Below are 21321 nucleotides of genomic sequence, written 5' to 3'. Positions count from 1 at the left end.
GTTTTAAGATTCCCAATAATTCAGACTTGGCCGGCCTTTAGCGGGTGTCTCGCATACACTCAGACATATACACTAAGGTGAGTATGTTCTGGAGGTTTGAGTCATCAGTTATGAGCTCCAAGGCTAATTGTCTGGAAGAAAATCAGAGATTTCCAAACTGTCGGCTGGGCTGCTGCTGTCAAGCACCAGAATGTCCTTCTGAGTTTGACCACAGTCTGTTTAGCTGGACAATATTTTAACAGGGCTGTAAGTCCTTCATCAAGGCCATTATTGGTGGACTGTGTTTTTATAGTAGACTTTACTGAGCGCTGCAGTGTGTGTAGCGTAAACCAGCAAAAGTTCAGGGCACATGTGGTTTTTCCACAGCAGGAAAAATAGATTAGAGTGGACCTACGTCGCCTGTGTGATTCCTGTTAGAAATGTACATTTCAGCTATGGCTCTGGTATGCAGAATAATTACTGTGCACTGCATGATGTCGATGGGTGATTGCAAGCATGCCATTCTAATTCTCTGGTTTAATTTTCAAAACCAGAAAATATTTTCATTTCTTTTCATTTTTGAGCCAGAAAATAGCAAAAACAAAGTGGATTTACAAAGACACCAATACAGATTATATGCAGCTTGACTTGTGTTACCTGCTGATATATACCGTAGTTTTGTAAATATCATTTGTTTTAGTTGTATCCAATTCAGTTGGGCTAATTATTATTAATCTGTGTGTGTTTTTTCTATCAAACTGTGATGCTGTGATATTGTCCAACAATCTATCAACTTCAAGTCAAGAGTCCAAAACAGTTCCTCACTTCCTCTTTAACATGTGTACTCTTGTCTGTGTTTAGCGTTTAAAATACAACCATGACAAGAGCAGGACTTTTCTCAGGTAACCTAACAGCAGAGAGGGTCATAGCGGTCATGACCCTCACCCTTTTGCTGTCTGTCTTCTGGGCCACGTCCTCTCCTCTCCTCTCTGCTCTGATGCAGTCACAACTACCAACTAGTTCCCAGGCCCTGAGCGACAGGTCACGCTATGGTCGTCTAGCCTGGGCTCTTGATGCTGAACCCCGAGGTTAACGCAGAACGCATCCTTTCCGGGGCGCTGCGATCATCATCTCACCTACCGCACCTACCAGCTTTTTAGAGATATAGAGGCACAACACACAAACTTAAACATGTCTTGATAATGAAAGTAGCTATTATGTATTTCTTCTAGCACGCTATTCTTAATTTCTAAAGTGTGTTTCATGCGTTTGAGCATTTTAAGTATTTGTGTTTCCCATTAGTGCATCCTTATTTCTCCCTCATGCCCACCCACGTCCTACAACAAGCCCATTCCCACTGAGCACTGACAGTCAAGAGGCTGAGCCCTCCCACCAGTTTATGACCAGTGACCTGACTGTTTTATAACTGAGCAAGTCTGGACCAGTTTTCCATACATTTAAAGGCCTGTGTGTGTGTTTTTGTGCTGACATAAGCATCTGTCATTTTTCAGATAGTATTTTTTTTATTTATCTTAGAAAAGCATCTGTATGTGTTTCATCATTTTAGCGTAAATATCTGTTCAGCCCGATTAAGCCCTGGCTGTCTGTCTGCGTCCCCTCCAGTAAAAATAAAGATCAGGCTTTTCATTCTTCATGTCAACATTATGTAAAGCAGATGTAATGCTGATCATGTGGTCATGCAGCATTCTGTTAAGTTGCCTCGAGATGTGTTGAAGCTGCATTGCAATGGGCTATTTTTCAGCACATGTTTGGTGTTTTGCAGAGATGCGTTATGTGGCGGCAGCAGTATTGGTAGTAGTGTTGCAGGTCTTGCTGTTTCTGCTGCGGAAATGGATTAAGTGAGCGATCGGCAGCACCAATTTGGGTAGCCTGTGTCGGTATGAAGATAATTTGGAATGCTAATGAAGCGTTATTCTGTTTCTTGAGGACACGAAGAAAAATACTGTGGAAGCTTCTGCATTTTTTTCCATTTGGCAACTTTGCATGTGGTTATATGTGGAATTGTATGGTGAGTGTCATAAGGGTCACTGCAGACCTGTTGACATCGGATTCAGTGAGTTTAATTAAATCGTGATCCATGTACGCATGTGTACGAGTACATGCACGTGTGTGTGTGTGTGTGTGTATGTGTGTGTGTTGGGCCAGAGGATGGGGGCCCGATGAAGCGAGGAGAAAGCAGAGAGCAGGCGCTTGGCAGCCCATCTGAGGGGTTCGTCACTGGGGCTCAGACACGGCCACAGCTGGCCTCTCCACTGACAATCCTGGCTTTTCTCCCCCTCTCAGGAACGCACTGCGTCAACTCTAATTCCCTTCTAATGAACTGGCTACTGAAGGTAGCTAGGCAGGCAGACCCGGCACACTTATTAAAAGCACATAGTGGAAACAAAACACACACTCAGTGGAAAAAATATGTCGCACTTTTGTACATTTCAGTTTTCAGCAGGATGTCTGTGCAGCTTGGCTCAAGCACCCGTTGAGAAACCTCAAACTCATAATTTCTTTTAACCTGCAGTCAGCTCAAGCAGAGCTGTATCTTTAGATTTTAAGACCATATGAGAACCTACAGTTTCTGTCTCAGTGTGAAGTTTATTATCGCCTACAATTGAGCCACAAAGACTCTTTTGTCTGATATGATCTGATGATCTGTGCGGTTTACACTGATTCACTGGTTCAGTTCAATTTTCTAGTCCAAATAAAGATAATATCGCCATATACCATACCTTATGCAAGGAACAATGATGTACATGTCTTTGGGAGGTCTGAAAATACTTCTGGAAATCACAAACAAACACAGATTAACCACAATAATCAAACCACAAATAGATTTTAGAGTAAATAGCATTAATTTTTCAATTTCAACTGCACTTTTCAACATGCATGAAGAGTCAAAGATGTTGATGGCTGCATACATGACTGTAGAATTCACTATCCAATCAAAGTGTGCTGGAAGATGCCACTCTGACACAAATCACCTACCTAAGCCTATTTTTCTAATGCTGCAACGTTAATATGTATCGTCTCTGTTGTATAAATAAATAAAATGCAAATATAAAACATTGTTACAGACTGTCATGGTAGCTTCCTTGCAGTTGCCTCTTTCAGTGGACAGAGTGCATCACTGGATCATGAAAAAGAGATGAATCTTCAAAGATCAGGCCACTCCTTGATGGATCAGATCAGTTTGATGGCCTGATGGGAGACTTACACAGTTAATCACGTGGTTTTAATGCTGTGGTCCATCGGTGCAGTGCTGTATAAAGTATCAGAAGGTCGGAGCTGAAACTTTGGTTTCTTCTCGTGGGAATGAGATAAATTTGGACAGTGTTACGTGAGGACAGTGTAATGTATTTCAGTTAAAGGCTAGTACAACTGTGATACAGAGCGAGTCGAGCGGCCTCGCTGTGACCCTCGGCTTTTACTTTTGTGGTGCAGCCTGTGGATCCTCTGTTGCTGCTAATGGAAACAGCTAAGCACATTGAGACAACACAAAGCGCATAGGTTTGATTGCTGTGTCGGTTTACAAAGGTGACAGAGTTCGTCAGCTTTGATGTATTGTTTATTTGCCTGCGTCTGGCACCCTTGATGGATCGTGGTGCTAGAGTTTGAAAGCATTAGTTTGTTCTAAAGCTTTTGTTGACTTTTTAGGTGATCTTTTCCATGATTGTCCATTTTCACTTGCATTATCTCCTATGGAAACTATTTCCTTTTCTTTAATTTCACATACTTCGTTCAAAGTACGTTAGAAACCAACCTCGAATTTTCCATCCTGGAGACAAACTTACAGCTTCTGTGAATCCCATTTAATATCAGTGGATTATTCCACTCCAGTCCCTTCATTGTCAAGGTAATGTTAACACCCATAGGCCCGCAGCGCAAGTGTGCATAAAACCATTAGCTGTGTCCAACTCATTTACACAAAAGTAATAACACTAGAACAGGAAGGTTGTGCCCTTTCACAGAAAACAATAAAGAGAGGAAGAGGGCAAGGTCATCAGGAGAACAAATAGATATTCTGCCGGTCATATGAACTGTCTTCATCAGATAGTGATTACAAAAATAACTGAGAAGCATGTGCTTATATGGTCACACTTTTAGATGGGAGATACAGCTCTTAGTTACAGCCAGATGGTCATCACACGAGATATTTTTACAAATCAATTTTATACTACAGTACATATGCCACATTATTAATCTACTTTATGTCTGTACATGTGAGAACAGATAGAGGTCAAAAGTATAATTAAAACCTACTTGAAGGTTTTACAGTCATTATAGCTGTTGCTTTACAGCCATACGAGTGATGGTATCTATTTTGCTCTATGTGAAACTCATAACAATATCAGATGTCATGAACCTTTTCCCAGATATTCGTAGTGTCCAGGGGTCAACTAATGTAGAATCACTGATCCATTGTCTTATGATTGCAAACCTGCACAATTGATGACAATTGCCATACTTTGTAACTCAGTGACATATTAACATACTAACATGCAAATAACTAAGCTTGTCTGCAAGGTAAACCTTAGACCTACTCAACATAAACATGCTAATAGAATGAAAGCTAAGATCAGTTATATAAGAAAGAGGAGGCCTTTGAGGAATATGAAGCCAGCTCAGTTTTTGACATTCAAAGCTCTGACTGTGACTGCCTTTTGTTCTGGGGAGGCCAGTCCATGACTGATAGGGTTCCATGGTGTGTTTTCCTATCCAGGCATGCTTTAACTGCATGAGCGGTGTGTTTGGGATCATTGTCATGCTGAAAAATGAAGCTGCTGTCTATCAGATGGTTTCCAGATGGTACTGAGTGATGGATCAAAATCTGATGGTACATTTCTGCGTTCATATTTTCATCAATTTTGACAAGATTCCCAAATCTACTGTCTAAAATATAGCCCCAAACCATGTCAGAGCCTCCGCCGTGTTTTACAGATGGCTGTAGACACTCACTGTTGTACTTCTCTCTATCAAAAATTCAAAATTTGAATTCATCGCTTCATAAGACCTGCTGACACTGATTTTCAGTCCAGTTGCTGTATAATTTGGCATGCCTCAGTCTTTTCTCCCCGTTTCCCTTCCTTAAGAATGGCTTCTTGACAGCCACACTTCAGTGAAAAGTAGTTGGATCAACAGATCCATCTCTCAGATTTGCTGAGGAAACCACATTCATGCTTTAAAATCAGCGATTCAAAACTGTTAAAATGTGCTCTGACCTATCCCAAGAGTCTTTGTGACCAAATAGTCCAATAGATAGCTGACCAGCAGGATTGCAGTGAAGCAGTCAGATACAGATGGACAAGCTGAAGCTTTCAGTCTGTAGAGGCAGGTGGGCTGATAAAGTGGGCTGATTGAGGGTGAAGGGTCTGTTGATCTGTGAACTCAGAGATAGCGCTGCACCCATCACTCACTCCCACTGACGGGGATGACATAACCAGGACACTGATAAAGAAGATGGGAGTAGGGTGGGTGGTGTGAATAAAAGGCAGGTCATATTGCATACAAACATTACAGTGGACACTCTCCACTGCTGTGACTCAAGATAAAGTCAAAAAAGCTTTTTTCTGGTGGAACTTGGTGAAATCTGAGGGCTGTCGTCACGAAAAGTAGTATTTTATAGGTCTAACACATAGTTATAAGTATACAGCATCCTTTATAATTAGCCTCTCAATTCAAATGAAGAAAAATACTTAAACAGGGACAAAAGGAGAACCCTTTTATAGAAGGACCAACAGCAGCAAGAGGGCGAATTTCAATAAAAAAGTTAATAGTTCGAGTGTTTGTCCATCCAGTCTGAAAAAGACTAGAACAACTGAGCTGGTTTCATATTCCTCAAAAGCCTCCTCTTTCTGGCTAGCTCTTACCTGTCATCTGGAGCTTATTGAGCTGTCTACTGTGTGTGTGTTTTTGTGCGCGTGTGTGTTTATAGCAGTAAGGTTGGCCAAGCTTTAAGGCCGTGATCTCACACGACAGAGAAAGGTCCCTTTGACTGATACAGATCTGGTCGTAGCTCAACCCATAACATTATACCTCCACAGGCTGCTTCCATTAGCTCCACCTATACTCTTTATACTGTAACAGTACTGTGTGTGTCTGATAGCATCGGTGTGACTGGATGTGCCTGCACACTCACAAGCATTGTGTGGGTGTGCATTTTCATATTTCGGAAGAACATACGGTACATGAACGTGCACCTCAGTGTGTTACTGAAAGGACTTTGTGTGTGTGTGTGTGTGTGTGCGGTGTGTGCGTGTAAATTGATTGCTGTGCCCATTCTTAATGTTCAGTGACTGGACATTTTTGCTCGGTTGAACTCCATCAACCCTGAAGTTTCTTTCCAACTTTAGCTGCAGGTGCCCAATTATATGCACTTCCCAAATCTTGTGCACACCAAAAATATGAACACACACACACACACACACACACACACACACACACACACACACACACACACACACACACACACACACACACACACACACAATTTCTGCACTTGTCTTTCATCCACATGTCTGCTTGTCTGGCCCTCCATTAGTCAGTTATTCCAATAAAATACACTATCTCATACATTATCAAATGACAGCACATTCTCATAATAATATTATACCTGTGCTGATTCTGACTTGCTCGCACACACAGGCTCTCTCACACAGATGTAGGCTGGGGTAATATACCCATCATATCTGCTGGTGCTGAAGGCTGCTGTCATGGGGCAGAAGGTTGTTTTATGATGGTTCATTTGGGCCTGCGTGAGGCAGCAGTGTGAGGCGATGGCAGACGAGACAGGAGGCGTGCTCTCTGTGCTCTGCTTTGTGTAAACTCTGACAGGAGCAGAGTCCCAGTGACAGACTGAAGCCAGGGGGATTTGGGAGCACTGGGCGGCTCGTTGCAAATCATTGCAAGAGTTTGAAAGGTGTTGAGATGTTAGTGGGTGGAGATGCGACTGAGAAGAGTCTGGCAAAAGTTAAATCTTTCAAGGCGGGGTTGCTGAGTTGTCATGTTCTCCAGCTGATATTATAATAACTCGTAATAAGTTTTCTCGTTTGGTTTTCTCTGTTTCTTTCTCCTCTGCGGTATTATTTGATGGCTAATTAGTGCATGTGGTTTTAACTTGGAAGCACACACCCAACACTGGAAAGGTCTTATGTCTGGATTAGCATGTCTGGCTGCGTTCAGTGCTACACTCGCACCTCTCCTGATTGAGCCCTGTAATCGTTTTCCTTTCATTCATGATCAGCCCATGTGATCAAGATCTGCATAACAAGCTCAGTCCTCGCACTTAACCCTATGTGAGTCTAACTGCACTGTGTCATTAATAATACATGTATGCATACATCATTAAGCTGCGTAATTAGCCTGTGTATCTTGTAAATCTGTGTGCGTAAATATGCACATGCATGCTTTGCGTGAGTTTTCCTGTGTGGGAAAATGCTCTTGTGGTGAGGTGGAGCATGAAATACGACAGTAAACACAGGCCGCTATCAGTGATAAAGCTCCGCTCCTGTTATGTGGATGTTTGACTTGTACTTTTACTGTGAGAAAACCAGAGATAAGACCTCAGAAAAACTGAAGGCAATTTGGAGAAATAATTGGGGATTGTGGAGGACAAAGCGAGCTCACGGTTGTAAGCAAGGTTGTGTTTTTGAATGAGGAAGGGTTGAACGGGTGAGGGACAGGAGGACGGGCAGCGAGAGGGGTGTGGGAATGGAGGTGTTTAGGGTCTCCCTGTGGAGCTACTCGGATATGGGAACACGGAGTCGGCCTAATGAAGCGTGGCCGCCCCTCGCTGACTTAACAGGCCTGAGATAAAGGCAGGGATGTTGGGGGAACAGAGAAGTCGCAGGTCTGATACTCGTCCACTTTTAGATAGAGAAAGAAAGAATGATCGTAAGAGGATGAGAAGAGAAGGAAACGCTTATTAAAAAAAGACTTTTACATACTGGATAAACATTTAAGGAACAAACATTAAATTGACAGTCGTCTTGTTCTGGACGGAAATGACTGATCTTAAAAGGTTTTAGAAGATTATGTTCCTTGATATGCGCTGGGTCATTTCTGCCTTTGTGGCTTTTGCAAAGCAGCTGATATTGCAACAGGTTTAAGAGCCGAATACTTTGTGTGGGAAGAAAATCATAGTGGACTCTTAGCTATTGATGTCATGGGGTTCAACGTTGGGACCGGCAATTTTGTGGTGCCATGCCGGTGCCAACTTTTTGGCACAAGGACCAATGCTTCTGTTTATTTATTTATTGAATTTTTGCATGAAACTAATTATAGATTAGAAAGTAGCAGTGCATCGGTGGAAAGAAAAAGGCCGCAGAGGAAATGGGTGAGTGCAGATTAATATAAAGTGGGTGTGTGATCACCTGTTTGATAGCACTGCAAACCAAGGCCAAGAACACAAATTACTTTCAGAAATGTACAAAATGATACAATTGCTTTATCTCTGCAGACTATATAATTACTGCTGCTATTAAGATGAGATTCATGGTGGACAGGTTTTAGTTGGTGATTGATTCTGAAGTCTTCTAAGTTTCTTGACTAAACTGTGAAAGTCTGTGACCGTCAAACTCCATTCTCAAATTCATCCAAAATACACTCTTTCTCTGGAACCTCTCGCGTATGTACACACGATAAACCCTCGCGTGTCTCCATTCCCTGTCACTTAAGATACCCAAACTAAGTCTGTCATTATGCTGTCATAGTTGAAGCATTACATCACCAGTCTGTCAGTCTCAGTTGATGTGGAGGCAGCCAAGTGGCGTTCCCCTGGAATAGCACCATTACACAAAGTCTTCATCATAAACCAATCATTCGGACTGCCTCTCCACTTCAATCAGACTATCCGTGGTCTGTGATGGGAAGTGGTTGGATCAGCCAGCACTCCCTGTCCTCTTGTCCCGTCTGTGACCGGCCCTGGAAACTAAACTGGAAATGGAGATTTAAGAGCAGACACCGAAGTGGAGAACAGGAGATGTTTTTCAGCATTACCAGTGTTTGCGCAAGTGTTTCCTGTTTGGTCACCACATCCAATTGTCCTTTCCTTGCCGATTAAAATGGCTCGCTCAGTTTCCGCAGCCCTCAGTCTTCTTAACTCAAATCATGAGAGAAGGCAGGTGACTGTGGCCTTGTTTTCAGCGTGCATGGGTGAAAGGTCAAGGTTGGACTAGAAAGTCTGAACAAAACATTAATGAAAAAGTGTTGATAATAAAAGCTGAATTTGCAGATTCAAAAATTTTTTTTTAATCTAATAACTCATAATGTTGATAAACTACAAAACTTGTTCCCAGTTCCAGTTCTACTCCCTGCTCACCTCCAGTAATGTTTTGCATTTTTAAATAACATTTGGAATGTTCAGCATTTTCCTCATGGTCTCCTCTCCTCTTATATGCTTGCAAGTGCTTGCAAGAATTTTCTCCACGTAACAAGTCATGTTATTATTAAATTTATTTTACCAGAAGTCCCACTGACACCACAACCTGGCCAAAGTTGCAACTATATAACCGAAATGTCTCTAAAATGCTGCAAATGCAATAAAAATATAAATCCACAATCTAAAAAATACAAACACATATTAAAAAAAACTTCCAAATATTAAACAGCTTCTCAAAAGAAACATCTGCAAGAAAGTCTCCATCACTGCATTCCTTATTATGCTTTTAAATTCACCAACAAATTTAGGCTTTTCTGTAAATTAATCCATGTTCAACGTGCATAGTGAGAAAATACTGGTTTCTCAGATCTCTCAGAGCCTTAGCCTCAGGACTCTACTGCCTCCTTTACCAAAAAAATGGGCATGCTACACCATCTAGTGGCAGCTCACTAATGCTTAAACCCAAAGAGGACTAGAGCGTATATTATTTTGAATGACAAGCTACTCTCTGCTGAGCCAGAGACAGAGGATTGCCATAGCAGGTAGCTCACCCTGCTTTGATTTAGCTGAATCTTACACTTGTGCTCTTCCTGACCCAACCCTGAAGGGATTCGAACCAGCGCCCTTTCATTTGCCAAGCAAATGTGTATATCATTTTGAATGTCGGCTTCTAATGTCTCTTTCTCTCTTGTCTCTTTTCTTTCAGGACACTGATCCCACTATTTGATGAGGACACTGGTCTGCTTCTATTGGCTGGCATGGTAAAAATAGATGCTTGAATATTAAATTTGTTATTATTGGTTATGTATTTAAATATCAGCTGGAATGACCACACCATTAACATCACCTCTCTGATTCTTATGCAGGGAAACACTGGGATCGATTGCTTTGAAGTCTCTTCCTCCGAGCCTTTCCTCTCTCAAGGTGAAGCGCTGTTTGTTATCTGTCTGTACAGATGTCACAACCAGTCGTCTTTCCTATCCTGATCCATCTCTTCTTCTAATTCTCACATCCATAGTCAGCCACTGTCTGACGGATACCTCAACAAAAGGCATTGCCCTGGTCCCCAAGCTTGCCTTGGATGTGATGTCCTGCGAAGTTGTGCGTGTGCTTCAGCTGACAGACAGCTGCATCGTGCCGATCAGCTATCAGGTCCCTCGCAAGGTGTGTAGATCCACAGCAATACTCACAGCTCGCAAATAAAGGTGATGGACTTGGTGTTTGCTTGTGCTTCATTTTGTTTGTCTTTCAGAATTCAGGTCACGAGTTTCATGACGACCTTTACCCAGACACAGTGGGCACAACCCCAGCCATGTCTGCTGAGGAGTGGTGGAAGGGAGGGAACAAGCAGGTATGAGATCCCTATTTTCAAAAAGCTTAATCCAGTCTTCACGCTGCACAGGAAGCTCAAGCTGTTCGTTTTATCGTAGGTGGAGAGAGTTAGCCTGCACCCAGACAAACGTCCCAAACAAAAGGCAGCACCAGCAAAACAGACACCTGCAAAAAAGGAAGTGGCCAGTGGAGGGAGCAAGGAGGTGAGATGCACAATTATGCAAAAGATGGGCAAAATCTCCCAATTTAAACTTGATTTTCTTTTTAAAATGCCAGTGGATTGAGGATAGTAATCCCATCTCTCTTCCCCACAGGATCAAGCTCGCGACTGCTCTACCTCCAGCAGTCCTCTGAGCACTCCCAGCAGCAGCGCAGCACCGTCTCGCTCTCCTTCCTCCACCTCCGGCCTCTCCTCAGGCTTCGTTCCCAGCCCCAGTCCCAGCCAGAGTGCCAAGGCTTTCCAAAACCTGATGGGTAAAAACAAATAAAAAACACAAACACGCACTCTTAATGTCTCCTTACCCATGTTGGTGTTTTATCTTTCTTTACACAGTAAGCTGTTAATATTGAATTATTGTTATTTTTTATTCAGGGCCAACTTCCAAGTTCCGTCATATCCAGGGGACAGTCATGCACCGGGACACGCACATCACCAACATTCGTGGCCTCAACCTGACCACACCTGGCGAGTGTGACGGCTTCTGTGTCAACCGCCAACGTGTGGCAGTGCCCCTCGCCATCGCTGGGGGCCAGATTGCCGTATTTGAGGTACAGCAGCAGACGAAACATGCAGGGATGTTGTTAATAAAACTGCAGATCCCGTTTTCTCCTGTAGTTAGTTATATTGAGAAATTAGACATTTGTGTGCTGTATCTATGTGTGTGAGTATTTTTAATCCTTTCCTCAGCGCTCCCAGCCTGGCAAACTTCCAGATACAGCCCTGCCCACCATCCAAAACTCTGTCAATGTGGCTGACTTTGCTTGGGACCCCTTTGACACACATAGACTTGCTGTCGGTGAGTGCATATGCACTTTAGGGTATATGGAAGTGTCTCAGTGTGTATTTAACCTGCTTGTCTCCCTCTCTGTGCATGCTAGCTGGTGATGATGCTAAGATCCGGGTTTGGCAAGTACCAGAAGGCGGTTTGAAAGAGACCCTAACTGAACCTAAGATCATCATGCAAGGTAGAGCCTCTAAGTTTTATTTATTGCAAGTTAGAAGGTACGCAGATGTTTGTACTGTGTGTTCCCTTGCAATACACTTTGCATTCCCTCCAATCTGTAGTTTACAGAAAAAGAGAGATGATCTGATCGTGCGTGTGGTGCATTTCTCTACTGAAAAGGCAGAACTTTAGCCAAACTGCCACTGACTGCGAGCAGTCAGTTACTAGGAGCTCCTAACTGCGGTGATACCAGTTATTTTGTGCTTTGGTTACATCGTGATGTTATCGACGGTACCTGAGATTGCATCATTTAAAGTGAGGACATCCAATGTAAAAGTATTTCAAAGGAACACAATTTTAAAGGAGTTTCAAAATTAGTTCAAAAAGAAATTCCCACCACGCTCTTTAACAAGGTTACAGACAATATTGACTTCTGAGGCGACACTTTGCAGGCCACACGGAGAAAATCTACTCCATCAAGTTCCACCCTCTGGCCAGTGGAGTCCTGGTTTCTTCATCATATGATCTCACAGTCAGACTGTGGAACCTAGAGACCGGAAAACAAGTCAAAGTTCTCGATGGACACCAGGACCAGGTGAGTGACCAAGAAGTACATGAGTTAATAAACAGAAACACTTTCTGATTTCATTCTGTGTTTAAGAAGCCAAAGAAAATAATGCTGTATATGCAGACTGTCTGCACCTATTTGGATATCTGGATCAGTTTCCATACAATGTGCTGATGAAAACCCGATCATCTTAAAATTCCTGATTTCTTCTTCATCTTCTCTCGTGCTCCTCTTCGTGGATCCCATCAGGTGTTTGGCATGGCGTGGAGCCCAGATGGGAAGCTTCTGGCTACAGTTTGCAAGGATGGGAAAGTTCGTATCTACGATCCTCGCAAATCCACTTCACCCCTGCAGGTGTGTAACTTTCGAGAAATTATTTGTGTTTTGTGAAAATCGGATAAGATCGGACAAATCCACACATCTGAGCCTCATTTTTGAATTCTTGTACACTAAGAAACAGACTCCTACAACATATCGACCTGTTGTGCTCTATATTTTATATTCTTGGGTTCTACTACAGTAGTTTCACATGATTTACAGTTCAAAGAAATGCTTGCAAGAATTTTCTCCATGTGCTCAGATTTCCTTCAAGCCAGGTTAAGTCTGCCTATCTGGGGACACTGACAGACACTTACATACTAATTTCTCTCTTTTTTCAGGAGGGCCCGGGGCCTGAGGGCCACAGGGGAGCTCGTGTGGTGTGGGTGTGTGATGGCAAGTACTTGCTGGTGTCTGGATTTGACAGGTACTGGAAATGTCAGAGAGTTTTTAAGCAGGCAGGTTGTCGGAGCACCAACGAGAAAGTCACAGGAGAACTTGACAGCTCACTCCTTTTCCTTCTTCTACAGTCGCAGTGAGAGAGGACTGTACCTGTACTCTGCTAGCTCCCTGTCGTCCGGGGCCGTATCCAGTGTTCCTGTAAACGTCTCCCCTTCCACACTGATCCCATACTATGACCCCGACACCAGTGTCGTCATCCTAACTGGAAAAGTGAGCACACAAACCGAAATATTTACTCTCTACAGCCATTGATCCATGAAATAAGATTTAATCTGACTGTGTTTCTTTGTCAGGGTGACACCAGAGTGTACATTTATGAGATCTTCCCTGAAGATCCATATTTTATCGAGTGCAGCAGTTTTAATTCTCCCGAACCACATAAGGTGCCACGATCACTCCCTTTATGTTTTATTCATTATTTTCCGCTTCTTTTTAAGTTAACTGGATATCGTTGAACTAAATCAAAATGTTTCCTGTTTGCAGGGTTTGGCCTTTCTGCCTAAGACTGAGTGCAATGTTCGCGATGTGGAGGTAGCTGTAGGACTGATGCTCACCAAGACAACCATAGAGCCAGTGGCCTTCAAAGTGCCAAGGGTCAAGGTGAGCCAAATGCACCACCTTGTGGCCACTTTTGAACATTACATGCTTTCTGTCTCCTGCTTTTTCTAAAAAATAGCGATAGCTTTTACTAGACACTGTATAACTAATTGCGTATGGCTTTTTTGTGTCTCCAGAAAGAGTTTTTCCAGGATGATGTGTACTCAGACACAGCGGTGTGGTGGGAACCAGCACTTACTGGCTCTGCCTGGCTCTCCGGCTCCAACGGCCTACACAAAAAGATCAGCTTGAAGCCTAAAGACATGACGCCAGGTGCAGGCAACGACACAAAACATACACACACATGCCCTTATCAAGCATGCCTGTCACTCCAAATCAAGATGCTTACATCTATAGTCTGCGTGTCAGCACTAGACATGTCTTGGTATGTTTATTCCCCCTTCCTGTAGTGAGTGAGGCCCCCAAAGAGGCTCCAGTGAGGAAATACCTTCCCTCATCTGTTTACCTGGAGGAAAAGACTGATGAACAGAAGAAAGACGAGGTGAAAAGAAGCTCAAATACTGTATAATTTTATTTTGAATAGATCTCCAAAGTTTAAGTACTTAATACTTATTCAGAACTTAATAAATATGTGTGTGTGTGATCCAGCTTCTGAATGCCATGGTGGCTAAGCTGGGAAATATGGATGACCCACTACCACAAGAGTCCTTCGAGGGGGTGGATGAAGATGAGTGGGTAAGTGAATGTGATCAAAATATGAATGTGTGACTTTGATGTTGCTTTCTTTCTGAATAAATACTGATTGGTTCAAAATAATGCTGATGTTGAACTAACAGGAACACACTTAATCAGTCAGTCAAACTCAAGGAGCATTAATCTCTGCAGTTAGGTAGTGTAAAGCACTGTTTCACTTGGTCTGGTTTAAATTAAAGTGACAACAGGTGCACTGCGCAACATTGTGTGACACACCCTCCACACTTTTGAAACTGTGCTGGGAGGCATGGCAAACCTTCGTGAGAAGCCAGACAACCTGAGGACGCTAGCAGAGCGCAAAACTCGAGAAAAATCAGTCAGGAGTTGATAAGGAGAGCACCACCTGCAAAACCATTCCCTTTGAGGCCACTATAACTCTCATCTGATTGAGCATCTGTGGGTCAAAAGGCTGCAAAGGCCTGGGTGTCATTTCCTGTCATTCCTTCCTGTCCGCTCTCTACTGTGCATTAGATGGTTTGCTGTGATTACTGTCAGACAGAAGGGTCAGTAGAGACTGAAGGCAAGTTGCAAGCCAGGGTTGTGCTTTTGCTAACTTTTGTTTCTTTGTCATTCAGGACGATTAATGGGGATGTGCCTTTGGTTCAGTCGCCGTGCCAACAGCAGACAGAGGAGAACAGCTCCAGTGTTATATTGCCAGTCGCTTCATCAGCATACATCTCAGCCTACTGAGCACACACAGATTGCTGCGTCATTACTGCACAATAACTCCATCTTTTTTGGGGAAAAAAAAATCCTAATCTTCTGTACAACCTTCTGGTTTCAGTACTGTATGCATGATATCATCTGTTGATGTCTATATCATCATATTTGATATTTTGAAATCATTCTGGGTTAAAAATTATTTGTGTGTGTGTAGATAATAATATCACTCTTTTCAAGGTATTAATGGGAAAAAAATCACCATCCAGTACAGCAATATTATTCAGGATATACAGTGAAGCCATCTCAGTCATATTGCTTTAGAACAATCATAATAATAGTGCTTTATGCTACATTACCAGTTAACTCTGAGTGCTCAAAACCAGGCCGACCCGTGGTTTACACTCGCACCAAGCAACTTTTAAATATCACACATATACTTTTCATCTGTTTTTCTCTCTGTGTGATCATGGTTTGATAATGTGATACACGCTGGCAGTATCCTGAAGTACAAAACAAAAAAAAGAAAATGTTTGTTTAGGTTTAGATGTAAAAAAAAACCAACCTGTACCTACACAGTGGACCATTTCTTGTATTTTATACTGGCCAGTCATGGCAGCGCACTCAGCTCTGCAATAAAAAATGTTATATGGCAAAAAAAAAAAAAGATTTTTACGTCACCCAGCTGATAAAACCACTTGTCTTCCTGTTAAGTTGGGTTAAATCCGCACGCTCGCACATGCACACATACACAAGCACAAGTTTAGCAGCAAAAATCCACGCTGAGGATAAAACAGGGTCGCCAGTTTTCATGTTTAGCCATGAGCTGGAGTTTCTATTTACAGCAACATTAGGTTATCTTCTCTTTATTAGCCGATATTAGCCTCGGAAGCCATTCTAGCATAATTAGGTGCCAGGTACACATGATTCAATTTATGGCCAGTAGTAGTCTCATAGTTGGCGATCAGATGTGAATACAAATAAACCACTTCCTTTTGAGTTTTAAGACAGGGCTTTATATACTTAAGGATGATTGTGTCTTTCTTTTTGTTTATCGGGTAGATTAACTTTTAATTTAGACTCTTGTCGGTGTTCTGACTGTTTCGGGGATCTTCCTCATTAAATGAGCTAATTTTAGTATCTAATTTTTACTACTAACAACTTATGATGGTGTTAATTAGACAACAGTACAGTATTAATAATTTACAATGCAGCCGTCATGTAGTTTCTTTGTAGAGCTACAGCGGTACCTTCAGTAATCCAGGCTTGATCTCACAAAGTTTGTTTACAACCTCTGATGGACCGAAATGTTTACTTTGCTTAGGTGTCGTCAGATTTTTTGTGATGTATACTGTAAGTGCTAGTGATTCTCAAAGGCCATACTTTTTTCTTCCTACTTTTGGATCAGATAAACTTGCCTTCCATTTGTTTTTATACAGTGAGTACAGCTTTGTTTTGTTTCTGTCTTACTTGAGCAGCGGTTTCTGGATTTTTTTTTTTTTCAACATTGTCTTGCAATAAACACCTTTTAAACTCATTTCTGCTTGTCTCTGTGTGACTAAGAAAACTGGTAGATATGTGTTATTTATTTTAAAAATCCTCACTAATATTTGGTTTAATGTCCCTTAGCAAGGTTTGTATTCCATCAATAAGATTCTTGGGATAATTCTAGCTGAATTTTTGACCACTCTTCTTGGCAGAATTGGTAGAGTTAGTTTAAATCGGACATAACTTTTAAATCTAGTCCACAAATTTAAATAGGTTTGAGATTTGGGTTTTGGGAAGGCTATTCCAGAAGATAATGTTAGCCTACTTTATCCTGATATGAGTTTGGAGGCATTATCCTATTGGAACGCCCAGTAAAAGAAATCATTAAAAGCCCCAAAGTACCATAAAATTAATGCCCATGATGGTACCTGCAGTTAAAATTTATTTGCTCCTTCAGTTCATTATAACTTCATATGTACTTTATTTTGTTTGGCCTGACTTTTTCCGTCCTGTGTTAATTCACAACACCAATATCCCATTTTTTGTCTTGTTAGTCAAAACAGTTTATAAGCTCTGTTTTTCAACGTGCATTTTTTTAAGCACTTAAGTTATTGTTGAATTCTTTTATTGCTCATTATAAAGTGTAAAGGAGCATTTACCAACATATTTATTTTAATCAGTAGAGTTTAGTCATGTTTTTTGAAGTATACTTGTAATTTCTCGCCTTACTGTTTTGAATGAAAACTGCACTTTGACTTCCCGACCAGCAGGTGTCAGTGTTCAAATTTTCTCCGTCCAGCCGAGCCGTCTTCAATTTGATATTGTCGACGCTTCCTTGAACTCTGACCTGTCTGTAACCTTCAGCGTGCATGTGAAAACAGAAGAGACGTGCTGTTAGCTGAGGCTTTATTAATATTATTATTGTAATTATTATAACATGGTAAGAATACATTTGATACTTTTTGTGTTAATGTGCCAACACTGTTAAAGACTGCGGTTATTCTGGAAGCTTCCCTTGTGTGTTTGTCGCACATAAGACGTTAGACAGCTGTGCCTCCTCGTCACTGAGAGGTCTTTCATTTGATTTAGGGTTAAAAATGTAAACAGTTTTTACTAAAGTCACATCCAGAAAGGATGTAGACGTGTGTGGAAAGCGTGTAATGCAGGTGTCGTTGACTGTAAAGTCACTTCTGAGTGTTTTTTGTGATTAACGCTCTCATTCTTGATGTTTTTTCTCCTGTTGTAGGCTAAATATCTCGCACAAATCGTAGTGATGGGAGTTCAGGTGGTGGGACGTGCATTCGCTCGTGCTTTGCGACAAGAATACGCAGGTATGACCCGGAATTAGTCGATTATTCGATTCTTGCGCAGAATACATTGTTACAAAGTACTAACGTAGTTTGACACCTGGCATAAGGTAATATAAGAAGTATCAGTTTACTTTGAATAATATAGGGCCACACCTGGCCGTAAGGTTATGCACACCATTATAGTTTCAGTTACCTTAGATAGAAGCACATTTTGTAAGTTTCAGACAAATGTTGTAGAACACAATGATCATCATTTTTTATCACCATTACATGTTTACTGGCCTCAGGTCGGCCTTTAATTCTTCATGGCATGGGTTCACGAAGCTGCTGTAAATATTCCTCAGATCAGTTCTCTATTGGATTTAGATCTGAGGACTGTTGGAAGCAAGAAGGGATGGACATGGTCAGCAAAAATACTGAATTAGCAGCTGGTGTTGTCTTCTGCTGCTGTAGCCCACCTGCTTCAAGCTTTGATGTGTCCTCTGCCTACCTTAGATCTAATGAGTGATTATTTGAATTACTGTTGCTTTCCTGTCATTTCTAAGCAGTCTTCCCATTCTCCATGTCGATGGCCTCTGGCATCAACAAGGCACTTTCACCTAGACATCAGCTGCTCACCGGATATTTTCTCATTTTTTTAACATTCTCCGTAAACCCAACGTATGGTTATGTGGGAAAATCATAGTAGATCAGCATGCAACCATGCAGTGTTTGAACTTCAGCATGTCATCTTGACCACATCTGCATGTCTCAGTGCATTGAGTTGTTGCCATGTAATTGGCTGATTAGAATTAATGGGAACCAGTGTACCTAAGTTGCAGGTAGGTTTATGCATGTCTGTGTGCATGTGAATCACATTTGTTTTTGTTGTGTTTTGCTACACAGCCAGTCAAGCTGCAGCGCAGGCCAGGGGCCGTTCGGGTCAGGAGTCGGCCGCAGCCTCCAGCATCACTGGAATGAGTTTGCAAGAGGCCCAGCAGATCCTCAATATTTCCAAACTTAGCCCCGAGGATATTCAGAAGGTACAGTCACACTAGTGCTACTTTTAGATCCTTTTAAGGTTGAAATTGGTCTGAAGATCTAAGAAGCTTTTTGTTCTTTTAAATACCATCTGATGTGGAAGCTTTGTACTCATACACAGTTATTAAAACAAATACAGTAGTTTGGTTAGTTTACGGTCAAAGATTGCGTGGAAGTTAAACCATCTCTAAAGTGGTCATCAAGTAATGGTGTTAAGCGTTTGTTTAACACTAGAACACTAACATCGGGTATATTTTACATGATAATTCCCATCAACAATACATGGCAAACTGAAGTACTTTTCTTTTACTTCTGAATCTCTCTGATGTCATGTCATTGATGTGATTTGATAGAATATTTGGTTAAAAACTGTGTGTTTTTGCTGGGAGTAAGTAAATGGAGTCAGATGCTGTCACTAGGATACTAACACTGAAGCGTTTCTCTTCACCAGAACTACGAGCACCTTTTTAAAGTCAATGACAAGTCAGTGGGCGGTTCCTTTTACCTACAGTCAAAAGTAAGTACTCTGAACCTGCATTCACTTTCACTTTCCAGACATTTTTTTAAAATGTGTCCAGTTAAGGCAGCATGAACATAAAAATTGGTACATTGTTTTTGCTTGTCTAAATATGAAATCGGCACCAAAAATAATAAATAATTAAAAAGTACAATTTCATACCTGTAGGTGTCAGAGTTTTGAGTCTCAAACTCGGATCTTTCTACTGCCAGATATTGTGTAGACAGAGCCAGCTGTTCTAAAAGGTTTTTCAAACTGTTGCAAAAGGCATTTTCACCCTTTTCTTGCTGTTCTCTTGGGTTCTGATGACGCAACGACGAATCCAAGCAAACCAAAAGGAATCTCTACCAAGAGGCTGAGAACATTCGCTCAACTTATTGGTCAGATGTGTCTGAGAACTGAGGAAGTATCGAAATATAAGATATATATCATGTCAATTTAAAGTGGCACAACATCAGAGTTGGCATTTGCTCATAATAGTGGAAATTATAGAAATACACCAAAACCATAACTTTGCTCTTTGTGTTAAATTTCTGCTCATTCAAACTTTACTTGGGGAAAACACTCAGCAGAATAAAGTAGTTAATGTTGATCATGTAGCACAGATATTGTGACGGTTGCAGGTTTCAGTGCCCTGCCTTCTTCAATACAATACAAAATTAACTTGGCCATACGAGCTGTTTAGTTCCTGAGGGAAAACTAACCAGTCTGATCAGACTGTACTAAAGAGCGAAGATGTTAAATGACTCTGATGCTGACAGAAACTGTTTATTGTCAGAGATGATGTTCATGTTCAAAATACTGTTTTAGTATTTTTAAAAAAAAAATTAAATTATAAATACACTGTTTACTATATTAATCATTCACATTGAGTGAATCCTCTCCATGGTGAGCGGTGGTTTTTGTTTTTGGGGTTTTTTTTGTGTATTTGTAACTTCCAAAATTTTTATCTTCTATTTTTTTATTTCCTAAACTTTTACCATTTCTAGATTAACATGCAAAAAACTGAAAAATAGATAATATTGATCTATCTTTGCTTATTTTCTCTGAATTTTTAACTTGAAGACATCAAAATGTGTCCGTTCTAGTTACGATGCAAACGGTCACTTGTAGTGCAGACTTGATTTAAAAACTCCACTATGTTCACAAGAAAAAAAGAATTGCCACAGGCTAAAGACAGAAAAGTCACCGTGGGGCAGAGTTCACTGGCTGACTGGTCAGGTCGGACCGAAGTTCATGTTTGAAAGCTCAGTTTTTTTTCACTCTCAGGACCAGCCGTAATAGTTTCTATGACAGATGTGCAAATACAAACTTCTCACTCCTTTTTTAGTCTTCTCATAACAAAGATCTGTTCTCATCGAATATCAAGTCACATGTAGGTGGAGTCGACTCTTTGTAATGAGTAATGTTTGACGTTCAGTCAGTTGCTCGGTACTTCCTCTTTACTGTGACTAATTTTGTATTTTAAAAACATTGAAGTCACCTCTTTCTATTTTTCATCGCTGTTATTGTTTGTGTGTAGGTGGTGCGAGCCAAAGAGCGTCTGGACGAGGAACTAAGTATACAGAAAAAAGAAGAAAAGCAGCAATCACAGCAGAACACGGAAACATGAAGGACAAAGCGATGCCCTGTCTTTCCTCTCCCCATCCTCTGTAAATTATAACCCAATTAAAAGTCTTCTCCTTTTCTCTAGTTTTGACTTTGTGACACTTTTTTTTGCCAAGCAATGAAATGCAAAAAAGGAAACTATAAATCTATACATATGATTTTAGCTTATGTGCTGAATTAAACTGCACTGAGTTGAA

At 41.3% G+C, this 21321-nt stretch overlaps 1 protein-coding gene across 3 annotated transcripts in view; it reads left to right on the top strand.

Moving 5' to 3' along the window:
* LOC100704978 (mitochondrial import inner membrane translocase subunit TIM16) overlaps positions 1-21208 on the top strand; it is a 117848-nt gene extending 96640 nt beyond the window's left edge. The window contains exons 10-31 of one of the 3 annotated variants that reach the window (XM_013274318.3): positions 10074-10128; positions 10234-10291; positions 10386-10531; positions 10620-10718; positions 10798-10902; positions 11014-11173; positions 11292-11467; positions 11607-11715; positions 11798-11884; positions 12315-12457; positions 12680-12784; positions 13090-13175; positions 13279-13420; positions 13504-13593; positions 13694-13810; positions 13945-14080; positions 14218-14309; positions 14417-14503; positions 17916-18000; positions 18865-19001; positions 19451-19516; positions 21039-21208. In XM_013274318.3, the coding sequence (XP_013129772.1) occupies positions 10074-10128; positions 10234-10291; positions 10386-10531; positions 10620-10718; positions 10798-10902; positions 11014-11173; positions 11292-11467; positions 11607-11715; positions 11798-11884; positions 12315-12457; positions 12680-12784; positions 13090-13175; positions 13279-13420; positions 13504-13593; positions 13694-13810; positions 13945-14080; positions 14218-14309; positions 14417-14503; positions 17916-18000; positions 18865-19001; positions 19451-19516; positions 21039-21128 (2371 nt within the window). In that variant the 3' untranslated portion in view covers positions 21129-21208. Of the gene's footprint in view, positions 1-10073; positions 10129-10233; positions 10292-10385; positions 10532-10619; positions 10719-10797; positions 10903-11013; positions 11174-11291; positions 11468-11606; positions 11716-11797; positions 11885-12314; positions 12458-12679; positions 12785-13089; positions 13176-13278; positions 13421-13503; positions 13594-13693; positions 13811-13944; positions 14081-14217; positions 14310-14416; positions 14504-15096; positions 16719-17462; positions 17610-17915; positions 18001-18864; positions 19002-19450; positions 19517-21038 lie in introns of those variants that run through there. The other 2 variants (XM_013274317.3, XM_005454894.4) reach the window with 2 other exon arrangements.
* The last annotated feature ends 113 nt before the right edge of the window (positions 21209-21321 follow it).

This window comes from Oreochromis niloticus, linkage group LG4 (genome assembly GCF_001858045.2).
Source record: "Oreochromis niloticus isolate F11D_XX linkage group LG4, O_niloticus_UMD_NMBU, whole genome shotgun sequence".
Taxonomy (NCBI): domain Eukaryota; kingdom Metazoa; phylum Chordata; class Actinopteri; order Cichliformes; family Cichlidae; genus Oreochromis; species Oreochromis niloticus.
Note: the sequence above shows the minus strand (reverse complement) of the source record. Positions and strands in the feature narration are given on the sequence as shown.